We start from the raw sequence: 18,305 nt of genomic DNA, 5'->3' as shown, positions 1-18,305 counted from the left end.
AAGAAATCGGGAGGTATGTGACAAAAAATGATGATGGCGGGTTAGAAAGTGATATCCAACGCATATTCTCATCGGCGGGTTTGCAACGGCTCAATGGGAGGGGCATGACTGCGGCGTCGCTAGAGTGTATACGCATCCATGTACGAATTTTTTATTGCAAAGGCGGGGGAGGGCCAAACCTCGGAAACTCGACGGATGGAGCATCTCAGAGATGTATATCGACATTTGTTAACCATTGGTGTTGGGGAGTGTTCGACTTTTTTTCTTCACTGTCAGTTTCTTTTCGCCTTCATGGGGCATCATATCCGATGAGGGACGGGAATGATAATGTTCGGTAGCATTGCCGTCACGAATTACAAGACATGTCTTATTAGTTCACTTGAATCTTACCGAAGAGTAGAGCATGAGTGCTTTGTTTGCTGCGATTCGGGAAAGTGATGTTTATGAAGGCTGTGTAAACTACTTCTATCATTCCTGATCTCTCTCTAGTCTACCTCTTCGGCCAGATCACTCAGACTCAGAGTCACTATAGTCACCCTCACTACCATCCTCCTCATCATCATCCTCGTCATCTTCACCGTCTTCGTCATCGTCGCCCTTGAATCCGTAGTCGTCGTGGAAGTCGGCCAGGGGCTTCACCTGGGTCTTGTATCCCATTTCCTTGAAGGCCTTGTCGATGTTCTGCGAGAAACATGTTAGCATTATTGTCATCTCGACTTCAATCCGGGAAAGAACATACCTCTTCAAGAATCGGCGCGCAGGTGATGACGACGTTGCTGGTCTTGGGCTCGAAAAGCGGCATGATGAGCTCATTGAGCACGGCCTTGATCTGGTCGTTTGTGACGTCGCGGACGTCCCGCATGATCTTCTTGTGCCAGTCGAGCGACAGGGTGCGCACGACGCCGAGCATGAAGTTCTGCGCGGCCGCCGAGGCCATGGTGGACTGCTCGTCGGCGAACTGCACGACGACCTGGCTGATGGCGCCCTCCTTGAGGTGGCGGTCGATGGGCGTCTCGCCGTCGGCGATCTTGCGGATCGTCTCGCGCGAGGCGGCGAAGGCCTTGCTCGCGTCCGGGGAGCGGTAGACCTTGTACTGGATCGTGCCGGCGTCGAGCTCGCGGCCAAAGTACGAGCCGTACGCCAGGCCCTGGCCGCGGACGGAGTTCCAGAGGGGGCCCTCGGCGGACTCGAGGTAGCCGATGGCGACCATGATGGCGGGGAGGCGCGGGTCCTCGAAGGAGGTGATGCCCTTGGCCGTGCTGACGCCGAAGGAGCTGTCGGCGGTGGTCATGGGAACGATGACGGCGCCGACCTTGCCTGGCTCCTGGCCGTCGGGGGTGAGGAGGGTGTGCGGCTTGATGATGGGGATGAGGTCGTTGGAGCCCTTGAGGTTGTTGCTGAGGATGTCCCACGCGGCGATGGGTTCGGGCAGACGCGATACGTCGGCGGTGACGAGAACGCGGACGTTGTTGAAGGTGAAGAGGGACTTGCGGAGCTGCTCGAACCAGGAGAGGACCTTCTCCGGGTCCGAGGCGATGAGTTTCTTGAGGCGGCGGAGATAGACGGCGCGGACGAGCGCGCGCTTGGCAACCGAGTAGGATTCCTTCTTCTGGTGGATGGACATGTCTACCTCGGAGGCCATGGACCTACCGTCGCGCTTCATCTCGGGGATGTCGGCAAGGTGCTTCTGGACGCCAGCCTTAAGGCGCTGAATATCGAAGACGCTGTCGAACATCATGGTACGGACCCAGTTGATGACAGTGGAATACTTCTCGCGCTCGATTTGGAACTGGATCATGACACCGTCTGGGTCACCGTAGTCTCTGGTGGAGCGGAGGCCATAGCTGATGGTATCCTGTTCCAGCTCCATGACCACCTGCTCGAAACCGACCTTCTCTCCGTCGCGCATGATGGGCGTGTTGAAGAAGTTGTCGTTGAAGATGGGCAGCAGAGGCTTCAGCTCAAGAGGCACCTGGGACGTGCCCAAATAAATCGTCAAGTGAACAAAGTTGGTCGGGACGCTCTCGAACTGGATGAAGAGGGGATCTTGACCTTGCTTGGAGCCATCGATGACCTTCTGCGCGGCATTGTTGGGCAGTCCTAGGCTCTTCGCCTTTCCGGCTCTCGCCGTGTCGGACTCGATGAAATGGATGGATTCGGTGCCGGGAACAGGCCATTGGTCGACGACAGCAGCAGGAATAGGCTCATCATTTTTGGCCTTGGCAGCCTCGAGACGCTCCTTGAGCTTGGCCAAGCCCTCGGGGCCGAGCTTCTCCTTTCTCTCAGCAAGCCTCGCCTCCTCCTCAGCCTTCTGCTTCTTCGCAAGCTCGTGGGACGGCTTGCCAAGGATGGAAACGTGAGGGGCATCGGAGATCCACTTGCGGAGGAAATCCCTCCACTGCTCGTCCGTCCACTTCTCAAGAACATCGTACTCTGACAAAGACTCCAGCTCCTTGAGGGTTGAGCCGTCACGCTTGCCGAAAAGGTAGTCCGTGATGATGTTGGTGGAGTAGAAGCTCTCTGATTCTTCAGCTTGGAACTTGACCTGAAGGCGCTCGCGGTGAATGCATGAGGTCAAGTACTCCATATCAAGAGGCTTGTCAGCAACCTCCTTGAGAAGGTCGATCAGTCTCTTCTCGACAAACTCGAGCTTCTCGGTCTCGACACCAGTCGGCTGGAACCAGATGACAGAGTTCGGTCTCGCATCCCACCAGTATGTAACTGAGCTAGCGAGTTCTTCTTTTTCGACGATAACATTCTCGAGGATAGAGACAGACGAGCCACAGAGATAGGTCAGCAGGACATTAAGTGCCGACGTCGCTATAACGTCGTTGCAGTTGGGACCAAAGAAGGCCACAGTAATTTCACCAACCGACTCGTCTTCTTCAGGGAATTCGGCCGTCGTAATAATGGACTTCTCCAGAGCTGGAGGCTGTGCAGAGTCGATCCACGGTCTGAAAACACACGTCAGCATGGCAGGGTTCTAGCCGCCTGATTGTCATCTTACCTCTTGAACGGCGCGTCCAGGGGCGGCAAATCGTCCTTGATGCTCTCCTCGAACTCATCCAGAATTTGCAACAGATTGGCGTGGTCTGCCTCGCCAATGATAACGACGCAGAGGTTCTTGGGCTGGTACATCTCGCGATGGAACGAGCGAATGCGGTCGTTCGTCAGGAAACGCAGCGCATCCGTCATCCCACCGGTCTCGTAACGAAAGCCGACGTTCTCAGGGTACAGGAGTCGGCGGGCCTTGAGATCCATGATCTCTGCGCTCTTAAACTGGACCGCCTGCATCTCCGAGTACACGACACCGGCATCGTTGCCCTCTCCGTCGATGTGATGCACCTCAGTCACACATGCCTCGTCAGTGAGAATGGGCAGGACGACGTGCTCGAGGTAGACGGGAAGAATCTGAGAGAAACCTTCCCAACCAGCGCTCTCGAGAGTGTAGGCTGTGTGATCTGTTGCGGTCCAGGCGTTGGTTCCAGAGTAGGCTCGCGACGCCAACTTGTCGAGAAGGCCCTTATAGCGGTAGTTTTTGGAGCCCATGAAGATCAGATGCTCGAGGGTGTGGGGAGCGCCGGAGTCATCGAGGATTTCGGTTGCGAGAGTGAAGTAGCCGTTGGTCTTGGGACCCTTGCGATCGGCCACAATGACCTGCATTCCACTTCGTTCCGATACATACTGGCTGATCGTACAAGGAGCATAGTCGGTCTTGAAGCTCTGGATCTTACGAAACCGCGGCTGCGGCTTTGCTGCGGGCGACATGATATTTGAGTTTGTTGCTAGCTGAGAGTAATAGCTTCTGTCCGGATGTAAGTAAGTATGCCTAGCAGTCTCTTGAGGTAGGCGAGATTTCTAGAGAAGACAAAAGTCCATATTATAAGGGCGGGGAAGTGGGTGAAAGAGGAAGGTAATCAATGAGCCGGGGGTGTCATCGGTAAGGTAGGGTAGTCATGGGCAAGCGCTTTCAATACGCGAGGAGTCAAAACAGACAACAAGCAAAATATTGTGATGACTGTCAAACAAATGAGGAGACAGCTAGAAAGGGTTTTCCAATCGCACAGGGATACGACCGGCCGCCAAATGGGCCGTTGCGTGCAACGAGATGATGAACGGACGGATGCAGAGGTTTGTAACACAGTGTTGGACGTGGGTTGAATGTAGGTTTCAGGGGTACGAAATCTGTGTGCGAGACTGAGGTCAACTCGCAAAACAACATACGTTGTGCAAAAGCTTGGCAAGCTGTAATCTGGTTCGTGGCATGCGTTGTAGAAATAAGCAACTATCACAGCAACGGCAACAGCAATAGCCGCTTGGCCAGCTTTGAAGCTCGACATTCTGGCAACAATAATAAACAACGCAAGGTGCTTTAGGGATTTCGATTTAGATCAAAGGAGCATGCTGATTAAAGAGCAAGACTCTGTGCAGCCTTCTTCCAGATGCCATCGCGACATAACCAAGACCGGGGAGGTGGGGGATGAGTGACACAGAAGAGGGGCCAATCGGGCTCACCATGGTAAAATTGATGCCTAGAAGACAGAGGAGGTAAGACGAGTAGAAAATGCAGCTGCTTACCTTACAGATAACCTCTTTGCCAGCCTGATGGACAGTGAAAGAATACACCAATGGGGTTTTTCCAAAGACACTGGCCGGCCCGTGATAGCACGAAGTAGCGGTTACCTCAATCGCCCGCCACAAAAGTTGCGAAGTGAGGTAGAAATAAACGACAAGCCGTGGATGTGCCGGATGCCGATGGCTTGAGTCCTGCAATCGCGACTCACGAATTTGCTTGACTTCTGAGGAGTTCTCCGTTTCCAAGTTCCCACAACTTCCAGGCTCAATGTGTCGTCGCGGGGCACGGGAACAATAGAGACGTCGGCTTGCCGAAGAGGTCGATACAATGAGAGCACTGACCTAGTTGCCCCTCCATCGGCCAGGGCAGGGGAACGGTGGAGTTTATCTTCCCTAGCTGCCTTCTTTTTTTTTTTTTCCTTTTTTTTTTTTCCCCCCCTACCGTAGCACGTTTGGCGGAAAGCCAGGCTCCGATTGGCCTCTTGCCTCCCTTCTCTATCTTATCATATCTTATCGGCAGCATGCGACTCGGCTGAACTTCGGAGAGAATCACTCGATACGTACCGTTCCGACACGGATTGTGACGTGGGTTGCTCAAGGTGGTATTCGGGACAGCTATGCCATCGGTGCCAAAACTGCCCATGGTTCATTGCGACGATGCAATGCCCTCTTGCTCTTGAACAGATATGAACGCTCGCTAGACGTAGAAATCTCGAGAGTCTCAAGAATTACCGACGCATTACCTTCTTGCACGCAACCGATCACCATTTACTACTCGACCTCGAGCGCCATCACACCGACCTGACCCAGCTCCGCGACGATCGAGCTCCACGAAGCTATTGCCACAGTTCGCGCCCAACCCCGGATCGCAGAAATGGCGAGCGCGACCGAGGCGCAGGTATCTGCGCAGCTTGGGGACGCCATTGTTTCTTTTGCTCTCGAGGGAAGCTTCCCAGACGAGCAGGTGTCGTCCCTTTCGCTTTCGTCTTCCGATCTGTCACCGGCGATCGATGCGCTGGAAAAGGCCAAGGGGGAATTGGAGGTATCTTAAGGCCCTGCTGCGGACTTGAGCGACGGCCCGCTGATGTGTGTTTAGACCGAGATCCATACGATAAACGAGGAAACAAAAGGGGACGTCAGCTCGTGGGTGAGCAACGCAAAGTCGCTACAAGAAGACATCCTGCGATCTAAGAGGCTGGCCGATGATATTGTGCGACAATCAGAGGCTCCACAGGTCTCTGGAAAGGCCATCCAAGATGCCGAAGAACACATACATTTTCTGGAAAGAGAGGTGATGTATACGGAACAGCTGCACGATGCGCTTAGGGGTATCCAGCATGTCAATGAGCTTTTGGGGGAGGTTGAGCAGGCCATGAACGAGCGGCGCATCATCGACTCGCTGCGGTGGTTGGAAAGTACGGGAAACCTGCATCGACGCAGATATGGAGAATGCTAACAGGCAACAGAGTCGTGGACCGAGTTGGATGCCGTCCCTGTCAACAAGAAGACTTGCAGAGTCATGAGGCTTCTCGACCTGCGCGCGTTCGAGCTCAAATCCAATGTTCATGACGTCTTTGACCACGTTTGGGCATCTCTTGTCCACACGGATTTACAAGCAGGGTCCCTCTCCATCTACGGAAAACTAGAAGGTAGGCCTGCCACGAACACGTACAATAAGTCTGCTTCTAACAGCACCAGGGGAGCAAATGACCCTCTCAGAAGCCATCATCGGGCTTCAGGCCTACAAGGAGGTCGAAGACAGAATGTCCAAGCTATGGCACGAAGTTGACCAGGCTATTGTGTCGCCAAGGATGGATGTTGAAGCTTCTTCTCTTCCTTCGATTCGTGCAAGCGAGGTATGCACTCACTGGAGTTCGGTACCTGGCCCCTCTAATAGCTTCGCAGAATGTAGTGGAGTTGAACGGCGAGGCCGGCCGGACAATAGACGAGCTTTTTACAGACCTCCGCAAGCTGGTCGAGTTCCTGGCAGCTAGATTGACCCCTGACCTCCTAATGTTCTTCAGTCCGATCATGATGAGCGACCTGATCCCGAGACTGGTCAAGGTCTGGCTGGACGGCGCGGTTCCTGCGACATTGAAGGACATCGACCGGTTCCAAGCCGTGATTCAATCTGCGCGAGGTTTCTGCGAGGTTCTCGAAGAAAATGGTTTCACAGGCTTCACAGAGCTTAAGGAGTGGGTTGGAAGCGCACCATCAATTTGGCTCGCCAAGTGTAGAGAAACCGCACTTGACTCTGTCCGCAACCAGCTCTCGAATGGTTTGTAACACAATTGCCAAATTCACGTCACTTGCTAACACGTCTTAGGTCTGGGCGCACCCAAGCAAGTCGAGAAGGTGGAAAAGCAGATGGTGTCTCGCTCAGAGGGCAAGAAGTTGACAGCTAACAACGCAGCCGCCGGGGCTGCAACAGATGATGACTGGGGTGCCGCGTGGGGAGTCGATGACGAGCCTGCTGAAGAAAAGGACACAACTCAGCAAAGCCAAGAAGAGGACGACGGAGCAGACGCCTGGGGTTGGGACGATGAAGACCAAGGTGCAGATAAGAAGGAGGAGGAACCAGCTCAGCCAAGTCAGGAACCAGCAGCCGCGGACGAGGACGACGCAGCCGATGCCTGGGGCTGGGGAGACGAAGACGCGACAGAACCGGCGCAAGAGCCTGAGCCTAAACCACAGCCCAGGAAATCGCCCGCAAAGAAAGAAAAGATGGCAACTCCAGCAGGAGACGAGAGCAGGGAAATGGTGCTGAAGGAGATCTATCACATATCGTCCATGCCAGAGCCAGTACTGGAGCTCATCCTCGCCATATTAGAGGACGGTGCGGCTCTTACTCGGCCAGAGTGAGTACTGCATTTTACCTATCGAGACATCAAACTAATGGCCCTAGATTCGAGAACAGTCCTGTGGCAGCCGCGGCACCGGGCCTGTTCAGCTTACCAACATTTGCACTGGCCATGTTCAGAGCCGTTTCACCGCACTACTACGCACTTGATATCGGCGGAAACATGTAAGTCTCGGCCTCGTTAACAATCCTTTCGAGTCTAATTAAGAGACAGGTTCCTTTACAACGATGCCATGTACTTGTCCGAAAAGCTAAGCGAGCTGGCGTCAGCATGGAAGTCGCGTGCAGACCTGACGACACGTGCCCAAAACATGTTGCGCATAGACAACGACATCAAGAGCCTGCAAAACTTTGCGACGCGCGCATACACTAATGAGCTCGGGGTGCAGAAAACGGTCCTTCGAGATCTGCTAGGAGGTAAGCAACATTAGGCTGGGCTGATGATTACCCGTTCGCGCAGTAGTACCAAACGCGGGGCTAACGCGGACGCACAGGCGATCAAAGTCTGATGCAACAGGATGAACTAGACAGCTGCGTGGACTCGGCAGTAGCGCGGGTCAGATCCCTGGCAGTGACATGGGAATCGATTCTCTCGCGCTCCGTGTGGTACCAGGCGGTGGGGTCCCTCGCAGATGCCATCTCATCAAAGATTATCAGCGACGTGATGGAGTCGTCTTCCATCGGCCAGGACGACGCCTACAGGATCGCGCAGCTCATTGCCAAGATCACGGAGCTTGACGACCTCTTCCTCCCGTCGCGGACGGCAGCCTCGTCGGGGTCCGGCAAGGACGAGATCCCGACGACGGCGCAGTACGCCGCCACGTGGCTCCGGCTCAAGTACCTCAGCGAAGTCCTCCAGTCGAACCTCAACGAGGTTAAGTATCTCTGGTGCGACAGCGAGCTCAGCCTGTACTTTTCCGCGGACGAGGTAGTTGACCTCATCGAGGCTAGCTTTGACGCTAACCCGCGGATGAGGGAGACCATCCGGGCGATTCGGGAGAACCCAAGCCCCGTGCTCGCCTAGGGGACCGGACGGGTTTGCCGGAGGGCCCGGGCGGTCAGGCGCAAGTCCCGGCGAGTCCCAGTGGTGTTGACATGGACGTTTACAGATTAGGGACGGACGTAGCCTATGCATGTAACTGAGATGAGGAACGGGGCGACATTGGAATTGAAGGCAACACACGCGCGCACAAAACGCAGTCTAGGGTTTCTCGTGTATTATTCCATCGTTCTGGCGCGCATCAATTCGTTCCCCTCCAATATCGAAACCTCTAGTATACCACCCCTTTTCCTGGAACCCGTAAAACCCGTCTTTAATCCAACCCAAAACGGTGCATCTCCATGTCTTTTAGCACCACACCGCGTGCTTCAACCGCACACACCCACACCCCCCTGGCTCGCAGCTCGCGTCTTGTTTCTTCCCCGCACGCACGCCCCCCTTCTCCACACTCTCCAACGCAACGACTAAACCCTGTCGGCCTCGGCACCTTCCACCCCAAATCTCCACTCTGAGGAATTGGAGAACATTCTGTGTGCTGCACTGCTCCCCCTCATTGCTGTCGTTATTTTTGATTTTATGTTGTCCGTGTATCGCGAACCAACAGTGTATCATCTAATTTAATCTCATCACTTGTGAAGTTTCTCGCCTCAATGATGTCGAGTCACCCACTGGCAGAGAAACCCGGGGATATGGGCCGGGTGCGACTCTGTCAAATGTCACTTCATTAAAAACACGCGTGTCCCTTTCTTCAGAATTTTCTCATGGATCGCGATCTAGACCGTCGCCTCCCTTTTCCTCAGTGTAACGGTTGAGAGCAAAAAAGCCCGATGAGATACGGCCAAGGCAGAAAAACAACGAGGACCTTGGAAAACTTAATTCCCCCGGTCGACTCCTTACGGTCCCCATTCCAGCTTGGTTTACACCCCCTTTTCCTCCCCTTCGTCTTCAGGTTTCTTGATTAATCTCCAAGCTTCCGAAATAGAGAGAGACTTGCCGTCCCCACGACACCTTTCCACGGCACGCCGTACACCACCCACAATCATTCCCGGAGCAGTTCTCCCCTTAGCTCCAAACTCTACAATCAAAATTTTACACGTCAACCTTGTTTATTCTCATTTCTGGCTGCTCACTTGGACCCTTCTGCGAGCCGCCAGGGGCGAAGGAGCCAAGCGAAAAGAACGACGCCCCCCTTCGGAACAACGCAAAACGAATGTTCCATGCATGGGCGGTCAAGAAGGAAGCGCGATGATCTGCCTGCCCGTCAACATCCCTACCCTGTCCAATTCCGCCCTCCGGGTCGCCCGTCGCTTTTGTGCATTCCACCGTCTACATGCTTGTACAAACCCCCCTCCTCGCATTCTCATCCCAGACTGCATTTGTCAAAACAGGCCGTGGTAATTTGCCTGACCAGCCTGGACCGCTACCAAATTCCCTCAAAACTGGTCATGTGCTACACCACTGACAGGAAAGAAGTATCCCGCAGTTCAGATACTTCTGCGACGTTGACGTGACATTGCATCCGGCACATCCTTCTCCGCACAAGCCAAAATGCCAAGCAACCGTTCAGCAGAGACATGCCCGCGCCCAGCTCTCGTTCTGGCCCTCCCGCAATTGATCAACACCCCCGCACCGCACCGCACCGCACCGCACCGCGCCTCGCATCCATCCATCCATCCGTTATCTTTCATCCAGTGAAAGACCAGTTCTCAGTTCTGCCTCCTCTCGCATCCGGGCTCTGCATTCGCTCACTGCGCTCCTTTCTCCCGGAGCTGCCTCCGGATGCCACGGCAAAAACGGGATTGGCGGCTGGTCCCCAGTACCTCGTTACGTCAAATCCGGCCGCCAATTGACCAATGCCCTTCGCCCACAGTCACCATCATGAACGCAACGTTCAATCCGTGTACCTCTGCCGCAAGTCCCGTGCTTTTTGTTCCCCTCTTCAATCGCGAACTTCCAATCGCCCCCAATCACCTGACAACGGCCCGACTGAATATCTCGACCCATGCTTCCTCCATAACCCTTGTCCGCCTAGGGATGGCGCTCTATCAAACTGGAGGGAAGCTCATCGAAATGTGAGACAATCGTCGTCTTCAACCCCCGATCCCAACGCGGAGATTAAAAGAAGCGACCCCCAGCTCAGTGAAAACTACCAGTCCTCTCCCCGAGGAAGAATTTCCACTTCATTCCACTAGAAATCCTTTAAGCCAGACCGAAGCAAAGCCCAGGCGAGGCATACTTACAACGCCCAAATAGGATGGGCATGCTTGCTCGTCACTCAGCTCCAAGACTTTTGCGTTGTTTCCTATACCTTGTCATGTACGAAACCTCCCAAGACAAGATAGCTTGCTCGGCGATGTTGAATTGAGAAAGCTCGGAATGTGAAGCACGGCCCAGCCCCAGCCCAGCCCGCCATGGCACCACTTCATGTCTTGCACCACACCTACCCCCTCCCCCTGCTTCCTAAACACCCACTAAGCCACATATTGAGGCTGGTAAAATGATCTCAGGGTGCACATCTGGAGTAATTACTGCTCGCAGCAATAAATGTATCCGTAGCCCTTGCTGAGTGTGGCTTCGTGGGTGTTCGTATACACAGAGGGTGGGCGTGGTTCAAGACGCGGGCCCCCTTAGCAAAAAACCGCCCCCAAAACCTTAAATGTGGGAAAGACGGTGATACAGCATGGTAGAAGTGCCCGACCCCACGCATCAAATCACCTTTCAAAAAAAAATTTGTTGTCTGATCTCGATCGATCCGTGCTTGGCAGACGGCCTGGAAGGCCTGGAAAGGGGGAGCAAAAGGGAGAGCCGAGAGCGTACACGTATTCGCAAACGGAACAAAGCCCCCCAAACTTCAACACATTCGCGAAAAGATACAACACACAGGGAAACTCGACGTCTGCCTAGCTGCTTGGCCCCCCGTAATGTCAAGACCAAACCTTGGCAAACTCCCAAAGTCAACTTCCCCCCTCTCCCTCTCATGAAAATGCAATGTTTGAGACGCCATAACACGCTCATCCTTCCCCCCCATGGCCAATTTCTATTCTCCATCCTGCCTAAACTTCCCATAACCAAGCACACTAAAACACGACGCCAACCTCAAAAAAGAGAAGCAAAAGTACCTACCTGCCTTAAAACAAGTTGTCCTGACGAACGACAGACAACCCGTAGCCATAATTAAACAGACTTTGCCCACCCCGAAAATGACGGGATGGGAAAGAAAAGCCCGCTACCGAGGAGAAGAGACAGGACTCTTCCCCTCATCTAATCACAGCATTCCCATGCCACAGCGGCCGTAAGCGAGGATGGATCCCCCATTTCCCACCGAGGCCCCATCCCCCCAAAAGCCAAACACCTCACAACGGCATCACAATCTCCCCATGAACAGCAGATAAATGCATCATCATTGTCATAATGAAATAAACAAAGGATAAACCTGCCCCGCCCCCGTCCGGCAAATGTTTGTTTGCCCACGGGATGCAGCACAGCTTGCCTTCCTCATTGAGTGTCTCATAAGCTTCGTCAAGATAGCAACAAGATAGCAACAAAATATGCTCATAAAGTCAAAACGCCGGTTCCTCGTAGACCTGGCCACCCCGGCCGGGCCACGCCAAACCATGAATGAAGTCTCTCTTTTCTCCCTCACATGGTTCTCTGGGTTCGTCCGTCCACCCATTACCCAAAGAACAAGAGAGAATTCCCCGCCCGGCCCATGCCATTCCACACACAGGTGATCATGCTTCACGTCAATGCTAAATCCCGCCATGCTCCCCCCGGCTTGCGGACACCAAGGCCCTCCCGCAATGCTCATTCTCCGACACATGCAATTGCCGCCGATTGCCCATGCTACTACCGGTTCATGTCCAACGCTATCAAGGAATCAAATGCCTGTGTGGAGATGAGCGAATGTCACTTCTGTTCCCCCTCAATTGTGTGTACTGTGATACCATTCATCTTGAGAAACAAAAAGAAAACTTTTTTTTGCCTATGGTCTTTTCTCGACTCTTGCTTTCATCTCATGTCGGACTGATCCCAGTTCTATGCTCCTTCCCGTCCTCGACATGTGGTATATGCTTTCCGTTCCCATTCAAAGTCAACTACCCGGCTCCTAGGCTCTCGGGGTGACACACATGCCCATATTCGCCGTCCCAGTGCAATGATTATCCCATACAAAGGAAATTGAAATGCCCGTTGGTATCCCTAAAAAAACTCGCATCCTTCAAGGAAAGCGGGTGAGCGAAAGAAAAATAGTCGTAGACTACACCAGGAAGTTCTCATCCATGCCAGTTGTACGCCGCAGTCGAATGCCAAAAGGGGTATTGATCGCACATTAGATCCAAAAAACTGGCGCGCGCTGTGGGAATTCTGTCTTTTTTGGTTTCGGCCGTGTCATTTCGTCCCGGGGCTGCGAGCCCGGGGATGTTGTCGTTAAATCTCTGTCGATACTGATACAAAACTTGGTTGAAAAGGAAACGAATTTATGCCAAGAAGTGAAAGTCGGAGGGTTGTAGCATGGTACAGAGAGGAACGCATTTGGCCCAATCAGAGTGGGCGCTTAGCCCAAGGAGCCGTCGTAGCTCGATTTGTCCATGCTGGACTTGGGGCTGATGTTGTTGGAGCGAGTCCCAAAGATATTGGAGACGCGTCCGATGCCTCGCGGCTTGCTGTTAGTGCTAGTGTTGTCCGCGTTATCTTCGGGGTTCTCAAAGAGAACCGTCTGGACAGAGTCGACGCTGACACGGGTGAATAGTGTGGAGAAGAGGTACTGCTCGCCATTATGATCAAACAGCGGCAAGGTGCGGTAGCCACGCTTAAGGCCACTGAGCTTGGCGGTGTGCGTCGCAATTGGAGGCCGGTCATTGTAGCTCTCGCCGTTGTGGGAGAGCTTGACCGACAGACGTACGAAGATGAGCTCGGGGAACTTGGTCGTGACCTTGAACGTGAACTTGCCGTCAAAAATGGGGTTGAAGCCGTTCTCCTGAATGATCTGGGTTCTGTACTTGAGAGGCGAATCCGAGACCGACGCCATGGTGGGGTCCACCTCCATCTTGTCCCTCTTGTCGTTGGGGTGGAATACCTCAACCTCGACGTACGGGTCAACGGGCTTGTTGGCCGGCATGCCGTTGGGTCGCATGAGTTGCTGCGCCGAGATCACGTCGATGCTGAAAGTCACCTCCTTGCGCTCTCGCTTGCCAGACCATTCCTCAGGCAACCTCTTGATCTCTCGGAGCTCAGTAGGCTTCAGCACATATCCGGATCTGTCGGTGCCGCTTTCGTACATGGCCTGGTTGATTTGCATGCCGAGGTCGAATGTCTGCCAATTGAGAGCCGCCATTTGCACACCCTTGCGCCAGTAGCTGATCGGGTTGAAGTTGTTCGAGGTGATTCTGGTGCGATCGGGGTAGACACGCATCATGTAGCGCATGTTGTGTCGGTCCATGGCTACCCTGTCCTCCTTGAGACGGCTGTTTCTGAAGAAACTCGATTCCATGAAGGAGAAGATGTGGTTGTAGGCCTTCGCATCAGCAGTGTCGAATCCACCAAACTTGAGTCCTGCACAGTAGACACCCAAATCTCCAAGCACCTTGACCGTCTTGTTCGAAGACCTCTTCGCAGGCACACGCTCGCCGGCGCTGTCGTTGTCGCTGGTGCTACTGCTCAACGCGTCCTGGACCTCACCCTCTGTAATGGTGTTAACACGGCTCTTGCTGACCAATCGTCGAGTGGAGAGGCTCGGGCTGAGGATCGGGCTCTGAGGAAGAGATTGCGAGGGGATGACGCTGTTGTCGAGCTGCACAGGCTTCGGGTACGGCGAGGTAAGGCTATTGCCTCGTCGACGACCAGTGGTCTCCGCCGGCTTGGGTTCCTCCTTTGGCTGAGGGCGCTTAACCTTGATGAGGACACGCTCCTTGAGCTGCTCGGGGGTCGGAAGTTTGTCGGAAGAGGGGTCGAGGGGCTCGGTGACAAGTCGGGAACCGAAAGTCTCCTTGATGATGCGGGCCATCTCGGCCTGCTGCGGCGGGGAGCAGTGCACCTCCAGGGAGATCCAAAGGGGGTAGCGGGTTTTGACGAAGGCGTACTTATTGATGGTCGTCATGGTTTCCTGGAAGCTGATCGAGGTCGTGAGAGTTCTGCCATGGTTGACAGTAGGCTGGCCATCGGCGCCATCCCAGCAGTCAACTTCGACACAGCGGCAGCCGCGGGCAAGGGCTGAGATGTAACCCTCGACGCTGGACAGACCGGCAACCTGTCGGCCGAGCAGGTAAGTGTTGTGAGAGCTAGAGATAAAATACTCGTTCAAAGGTCGGTCCAGGGTATACTCCTTGGGTTCCTTGTAAACGGGCAGGTTGTAGGTGGAGGTCAGGAAGGCGGCAAAGGCGGCGTCGCCCATTCGGAGGCCATCGACGAGGGAAGCGTCAAGCTTCTCGGCATCCTTGGTACGGAACTTGCGCGAAAACTTGGCGTACAATGCTTCCCAGGCGGCAAGGTCACCATCGATGTTCTCGCGCTGGACTTCGCGCAGGAAGCCGAGAAACTCCTTGAGGGTAAGGCCAAGGTCTGGAGAAGCCGCGATCTGGTTGTAGATCTGGCGAATGTCGTCACGACGTTTCATGTAACCCACAAAAGTCTGGAACTCGTAAAAGTTCAGACGACCCGTGTTGGTGACATCAGCCGCATGGAATTTGGCACGCAGCTGACTGGGCGAGGCATGGATGTGGAGATTCCGGCAGACCCGCTGAACCCCGTCAAAGTCAATGTCGCCTTCTTCAATAGGATTCGGGTGCTTTTCGCCGCCGAGGCACTGCTTGTTCATCTCGGTTACCCAGTAATCGCGGATCGCACGGTCATTAAACGCCATAAGCGAGGCCATCATGTCTTGTCGGTGCTTGGAAATGGCCTCAAGTGTGGTGACCCAGTTGTAAAAGGTGCTGTCGTCGTCGGCAACAAGATGCATCATCTTGGTCTTGGACTTGTCGGGCACGGCGTACATGATGGAGAACCACCGGCTCTCCTCAGATTCCGGAACGCCGTAGTCAATGCGGTACTGACGAATGTCGGAGCCGGTCCTGATCTCCTTGATGTCGTCAATGTATAGGCACTTGTGGGGCCTGTTCTTGTCCCATGAAATCTTGGCCGCTTCTTGATCGAAAACGAGGACGAAGCGCTTCTTCCAGTTCTTCTTGGATACCTTCCTGATCCAGGTGCCCTTGAGCAGCTGGAATGGGATGACAGGGCCGGCAGTGGTGTTTGAAGGGGAGGTGGAGCCGGCGAGTGAGGCTGTTGTGCTATTTGAGGAGGATTCTCTGAGAGCCCCGTCGAGGCCGCCGATCAGAGACCGGAGATCGTCCATCTCATCAACGAATTCATCGTCCGAGTCGCTGTACGTGGCAAGGTCGGGTGGGGCCGTGTTGTTGCTGTCGCTTCTACGCCGGAGCATGCCAGGACCGACACTGCCATCACGGCTGTTGGGCGCCGCTGAGGACGTCCTGCGCCGAGAGAACCTGGCAGTAGCTCGGTTGGAGAGGCGGCGGATGATGTTGTTACCCTTGCTCACGGCCTCTGACATGGCACTTGGACTGCCCACCAGGGTCTGGCCCAGTGAGTTGTCACTGGTTTTCCTTGACAGAACCGACTCTGGTAGTTGAAAAGAACCTGTAGAGAACTGGTCGTCTACAAGCTCTCGTCCCCTGTGTTCAGGGGATGCCTGGACGGAGCTGTTGCTCGTCATGACGGCAGTCTCTGGAGACATGATGGGTGAGCCCTGTTGTGAGCTTGAGGCCACGGAGGAGGAGCTAATGGCTGAGGCTGGTATGGTAGACTGTGGTTGTGTTGCTGTTGCTGTTGTTGTTGAGGGGAGATTTGTCTGTACACGGCTTGGGCGTGTGCGCCTGAGCTGCGAAGTCTGAGGTGTCATGGTAGGTTTGCAAAGGGGAGATGGCGTTGATATGTGTTGTGTAGGAGTTGAAGTAGAGGACATGATGGTCGTGGGGGTAGCGTTTGCTACTGAGGAGCTTGGAGAGGTCCCGGGGGAGATCCAAGGCGGACGATCTGTCGTTTATATGGAAATGGTGAGTGTTGGCGACGGCATCCTTGGAGAGGTGGTCGTGTGGAACGGCCCGTAGAGGGGATAGAGAATGCGGGGAATGCGTGGGAGAAGTCGATCCTGAGATATAGAGGTGGGCGTTCCACACACACGGGGCCTATCTGGCAGGCTGGGATTGCTCAGGAGGGAAGCAGCAAGCGTGGGGAGAGCGGTGATCGTCCGCAGCGCCGGGCTGGGGTCGGCGGCGCGCTGTGCGATGGGATGCGATGCGGCACACTTAAGACGTGACGAGAGACCACGCGGGTGGTAAGGTATGGCGTGGAAGGTCGTCGACGGAGGTCGTACAGGGTACTGACACTGCAGGAGACGAGAGGCAGGCGTGGCAGGGCGGACGGGCAGTGTAGGATGGGCCAATTGTGGCCGCAGTTGTGCGTCCTTCGTCTCGGAGCTCCTGTCTCTTGTGTTTTGCTGTAGTGGCCTAAAAGCAGCACTGCAGAAGCTCACGGCAAAAAGACGATCGAGTGATGTGGCAGGCGGTATGCAGGTCGCTGAATGGGGCGTATGTCCAAGTTGGGGTCGAGGGAACCGACAGCATTGGCAGGCCGCAATGCAATGTTCCCGCAGCGGATGCTCGTTCGTTTTTTTTCTGGTCCCCCTCTACAGTCTTCTCCGTAAGTCCCTTGCCAGCTGGTTGCTGGAGTTGCAGGTTCCAGATACAATCCCAAGTCGGGCAGGGTCGTGTCCGGCAGAGAATCGAACGTGAATCGGGTGGACGGTGGTTCGGCGCAACAAGAGTATGGTTGCTCGGGAGGGTGCGCGCGGGCGCAACACGCGAAGCAGCAGTTGCAGATGAGTCAATGGGGAGATTCCTCGGGTCGGAAAGTCCCAGTCTGTTGCACACAATGAGTTTCTCTTCTGATTTTGAATTTGTCTTCTCGCGCAGCAGTATGCCGTGTGCGGGTGCGCGGGTGTGCGAGTGCCAGTTGAGAATGGAAAACGGTTGTGGGTGGTTGTTATGTAGTTGGACCAGCAATGTAGGTAGGTATGTGTAAGGCCAGTCGTCGGGCAGTGGTGGTGGTGGAGGTTTATGAGTCGAGGTGCAGTGGGTGCGGGTGTGGTGCAAGAGCGACTTGGACTGGCAGACTGAACACGGACGGGAGTGTGCGGTGGCAGTCAAGTCTTATGTGGGTGGGAGCCGTAGTTGGGGCCGGGAAATTATGAGTAGGACGGAGCGGGAAGGAGGCATAGCCAAGAGCTTTATTTTGGAGAAGGGCAAAGACCACCAGGAGCAAAAAAAAGATGTCAGGGTCAGGAGGGGAGAGAGGGTGGAAACGAAGGGAAACGAACAAGTCCAGCGCCGGTAGGGTACGGATAGGTAAGGTAGGTACCGGCACCAAGACGCCCAAGCCAGCGCCAGCACCAGGTGGTCAAGTCAAGTCAAGTCAAGGAGAGGTGTGTGTGTGTGTGTGTGTGTGTGTGTTGTATGTGTATGTGTGTGTAAGGCAAGGCGAGGCAAGGTACCTTACTTGGACTACGTAGCGCGTGCCGGGTCGAGGTAAGGTATCCGTACTCTTGGTGGAGGGGACTGACTGACTGAGAGGTGAGGTACCTCCTCTGTAAAAAGTAGCGTAGAGCAAGGTCTGATTGCGAGAGCCGGGAGTCCCATTAGAGAATCCAGCGCAGGTGCCAATCCCATCCAGGTCCCCCGGGGCAGTGACAAGGAACGACAACCCTGGTCCGTCAGTGAGAGACACAGCGGACGGGTGGACAGCGCAAGGCATTCGAATTGGGGGGACAAAAACACACACAGAAAGACAGAGAGACAGCGA

At 54.6% G+C, this 18,305-nt stretch overlaps 3 protein-coding genes across 3 annotated transcripts; 1 reads left to right on the top strand and 2 right to left on the bottom strand.

The window, feature by feature from the left end:
• Window positions 1-507: 507 nt before the first annotated feature.
• Window positions 508-3,768, bottom strand: COL26b_002298 (uncharacterized protein; the record flags this gene model as incomplete). Its single annotated transcript, XM_053175224.1, has 3 exons — window positions 508-681; window positions 740-2,954; window positions 3,008-3,768. The coding sequence occupies 3 exons, from the start codon at window positions 3,766-3,768 to the stop codon at window positions 508-510; spliced, it is 3,150 nt and encodes a 1,049-aa protein (XP_053040844.1).
• A 1,681-nt stretch (window positions 3,769-5,449) lies between these two features.
• Window positions 5,450-8,459, top strand: COL26b_002297 (uncharacterized protein; the record flags this gene model as incomplete). The annotated part of the gene is made up of 9 exons (XM_053175223.1): window positions 5,450-5,617; window positions 5,672-5,990; window positions 6,042-6,224; window positions 6,274-6,431; window positions 6,481-6,853; window positions 6,902-7,433; window positions 7,481-7,600; window positions 7,650-7,852; window positions 7,930-8,459. The coding sequence occupies 9 exons, from the start codon at window positions 5,450-5,452 to the stop codon at window positions 8,457-8,459; spliced, it is 2,586 nt and encodes an 861-aa protein (XP_053040843.1).
• Window positions 8,460-12,987: 4,528 nt separating this feature from the next.
• Window positions 12,988-16,182, bottom strand: COL26b_002296 (uncharacterized protein; the record flags this gene model as incomplete). Its single annotated transcript, XM_053175222.1, has 1 exon — window positions 12,988-16,182. One exon carries the CDS (start codon window positions 16,180-16,182, stop codon window positions 12,988-12,990), a length of 3,195 nt encoding a protein of 1,064 aa, XP_053040842.1.
• Window positions 16,183-18,305: the final 2,123 nt, after the last annotated feature.

This window comes from Colletotrichum chrysophilum (assembly GCF_026319265.1).
Source record: "Colletotrichum chrysophilum strain AFK26 chromosome Unknown scaffold_11, whole genome shotgun sequence".
Lineage (NCBI taxonomy): Eukaryota > Fungi > Ascomycota > Sordariomycetes > Glomerellales > Glomerellaceae > Colletotrichum > Colletotrichum chrysophilum.
Note: the sequence above shows the minus strand (reverse complement) of the source record. Positions and strands in the feature narration are given on the sequence as shown.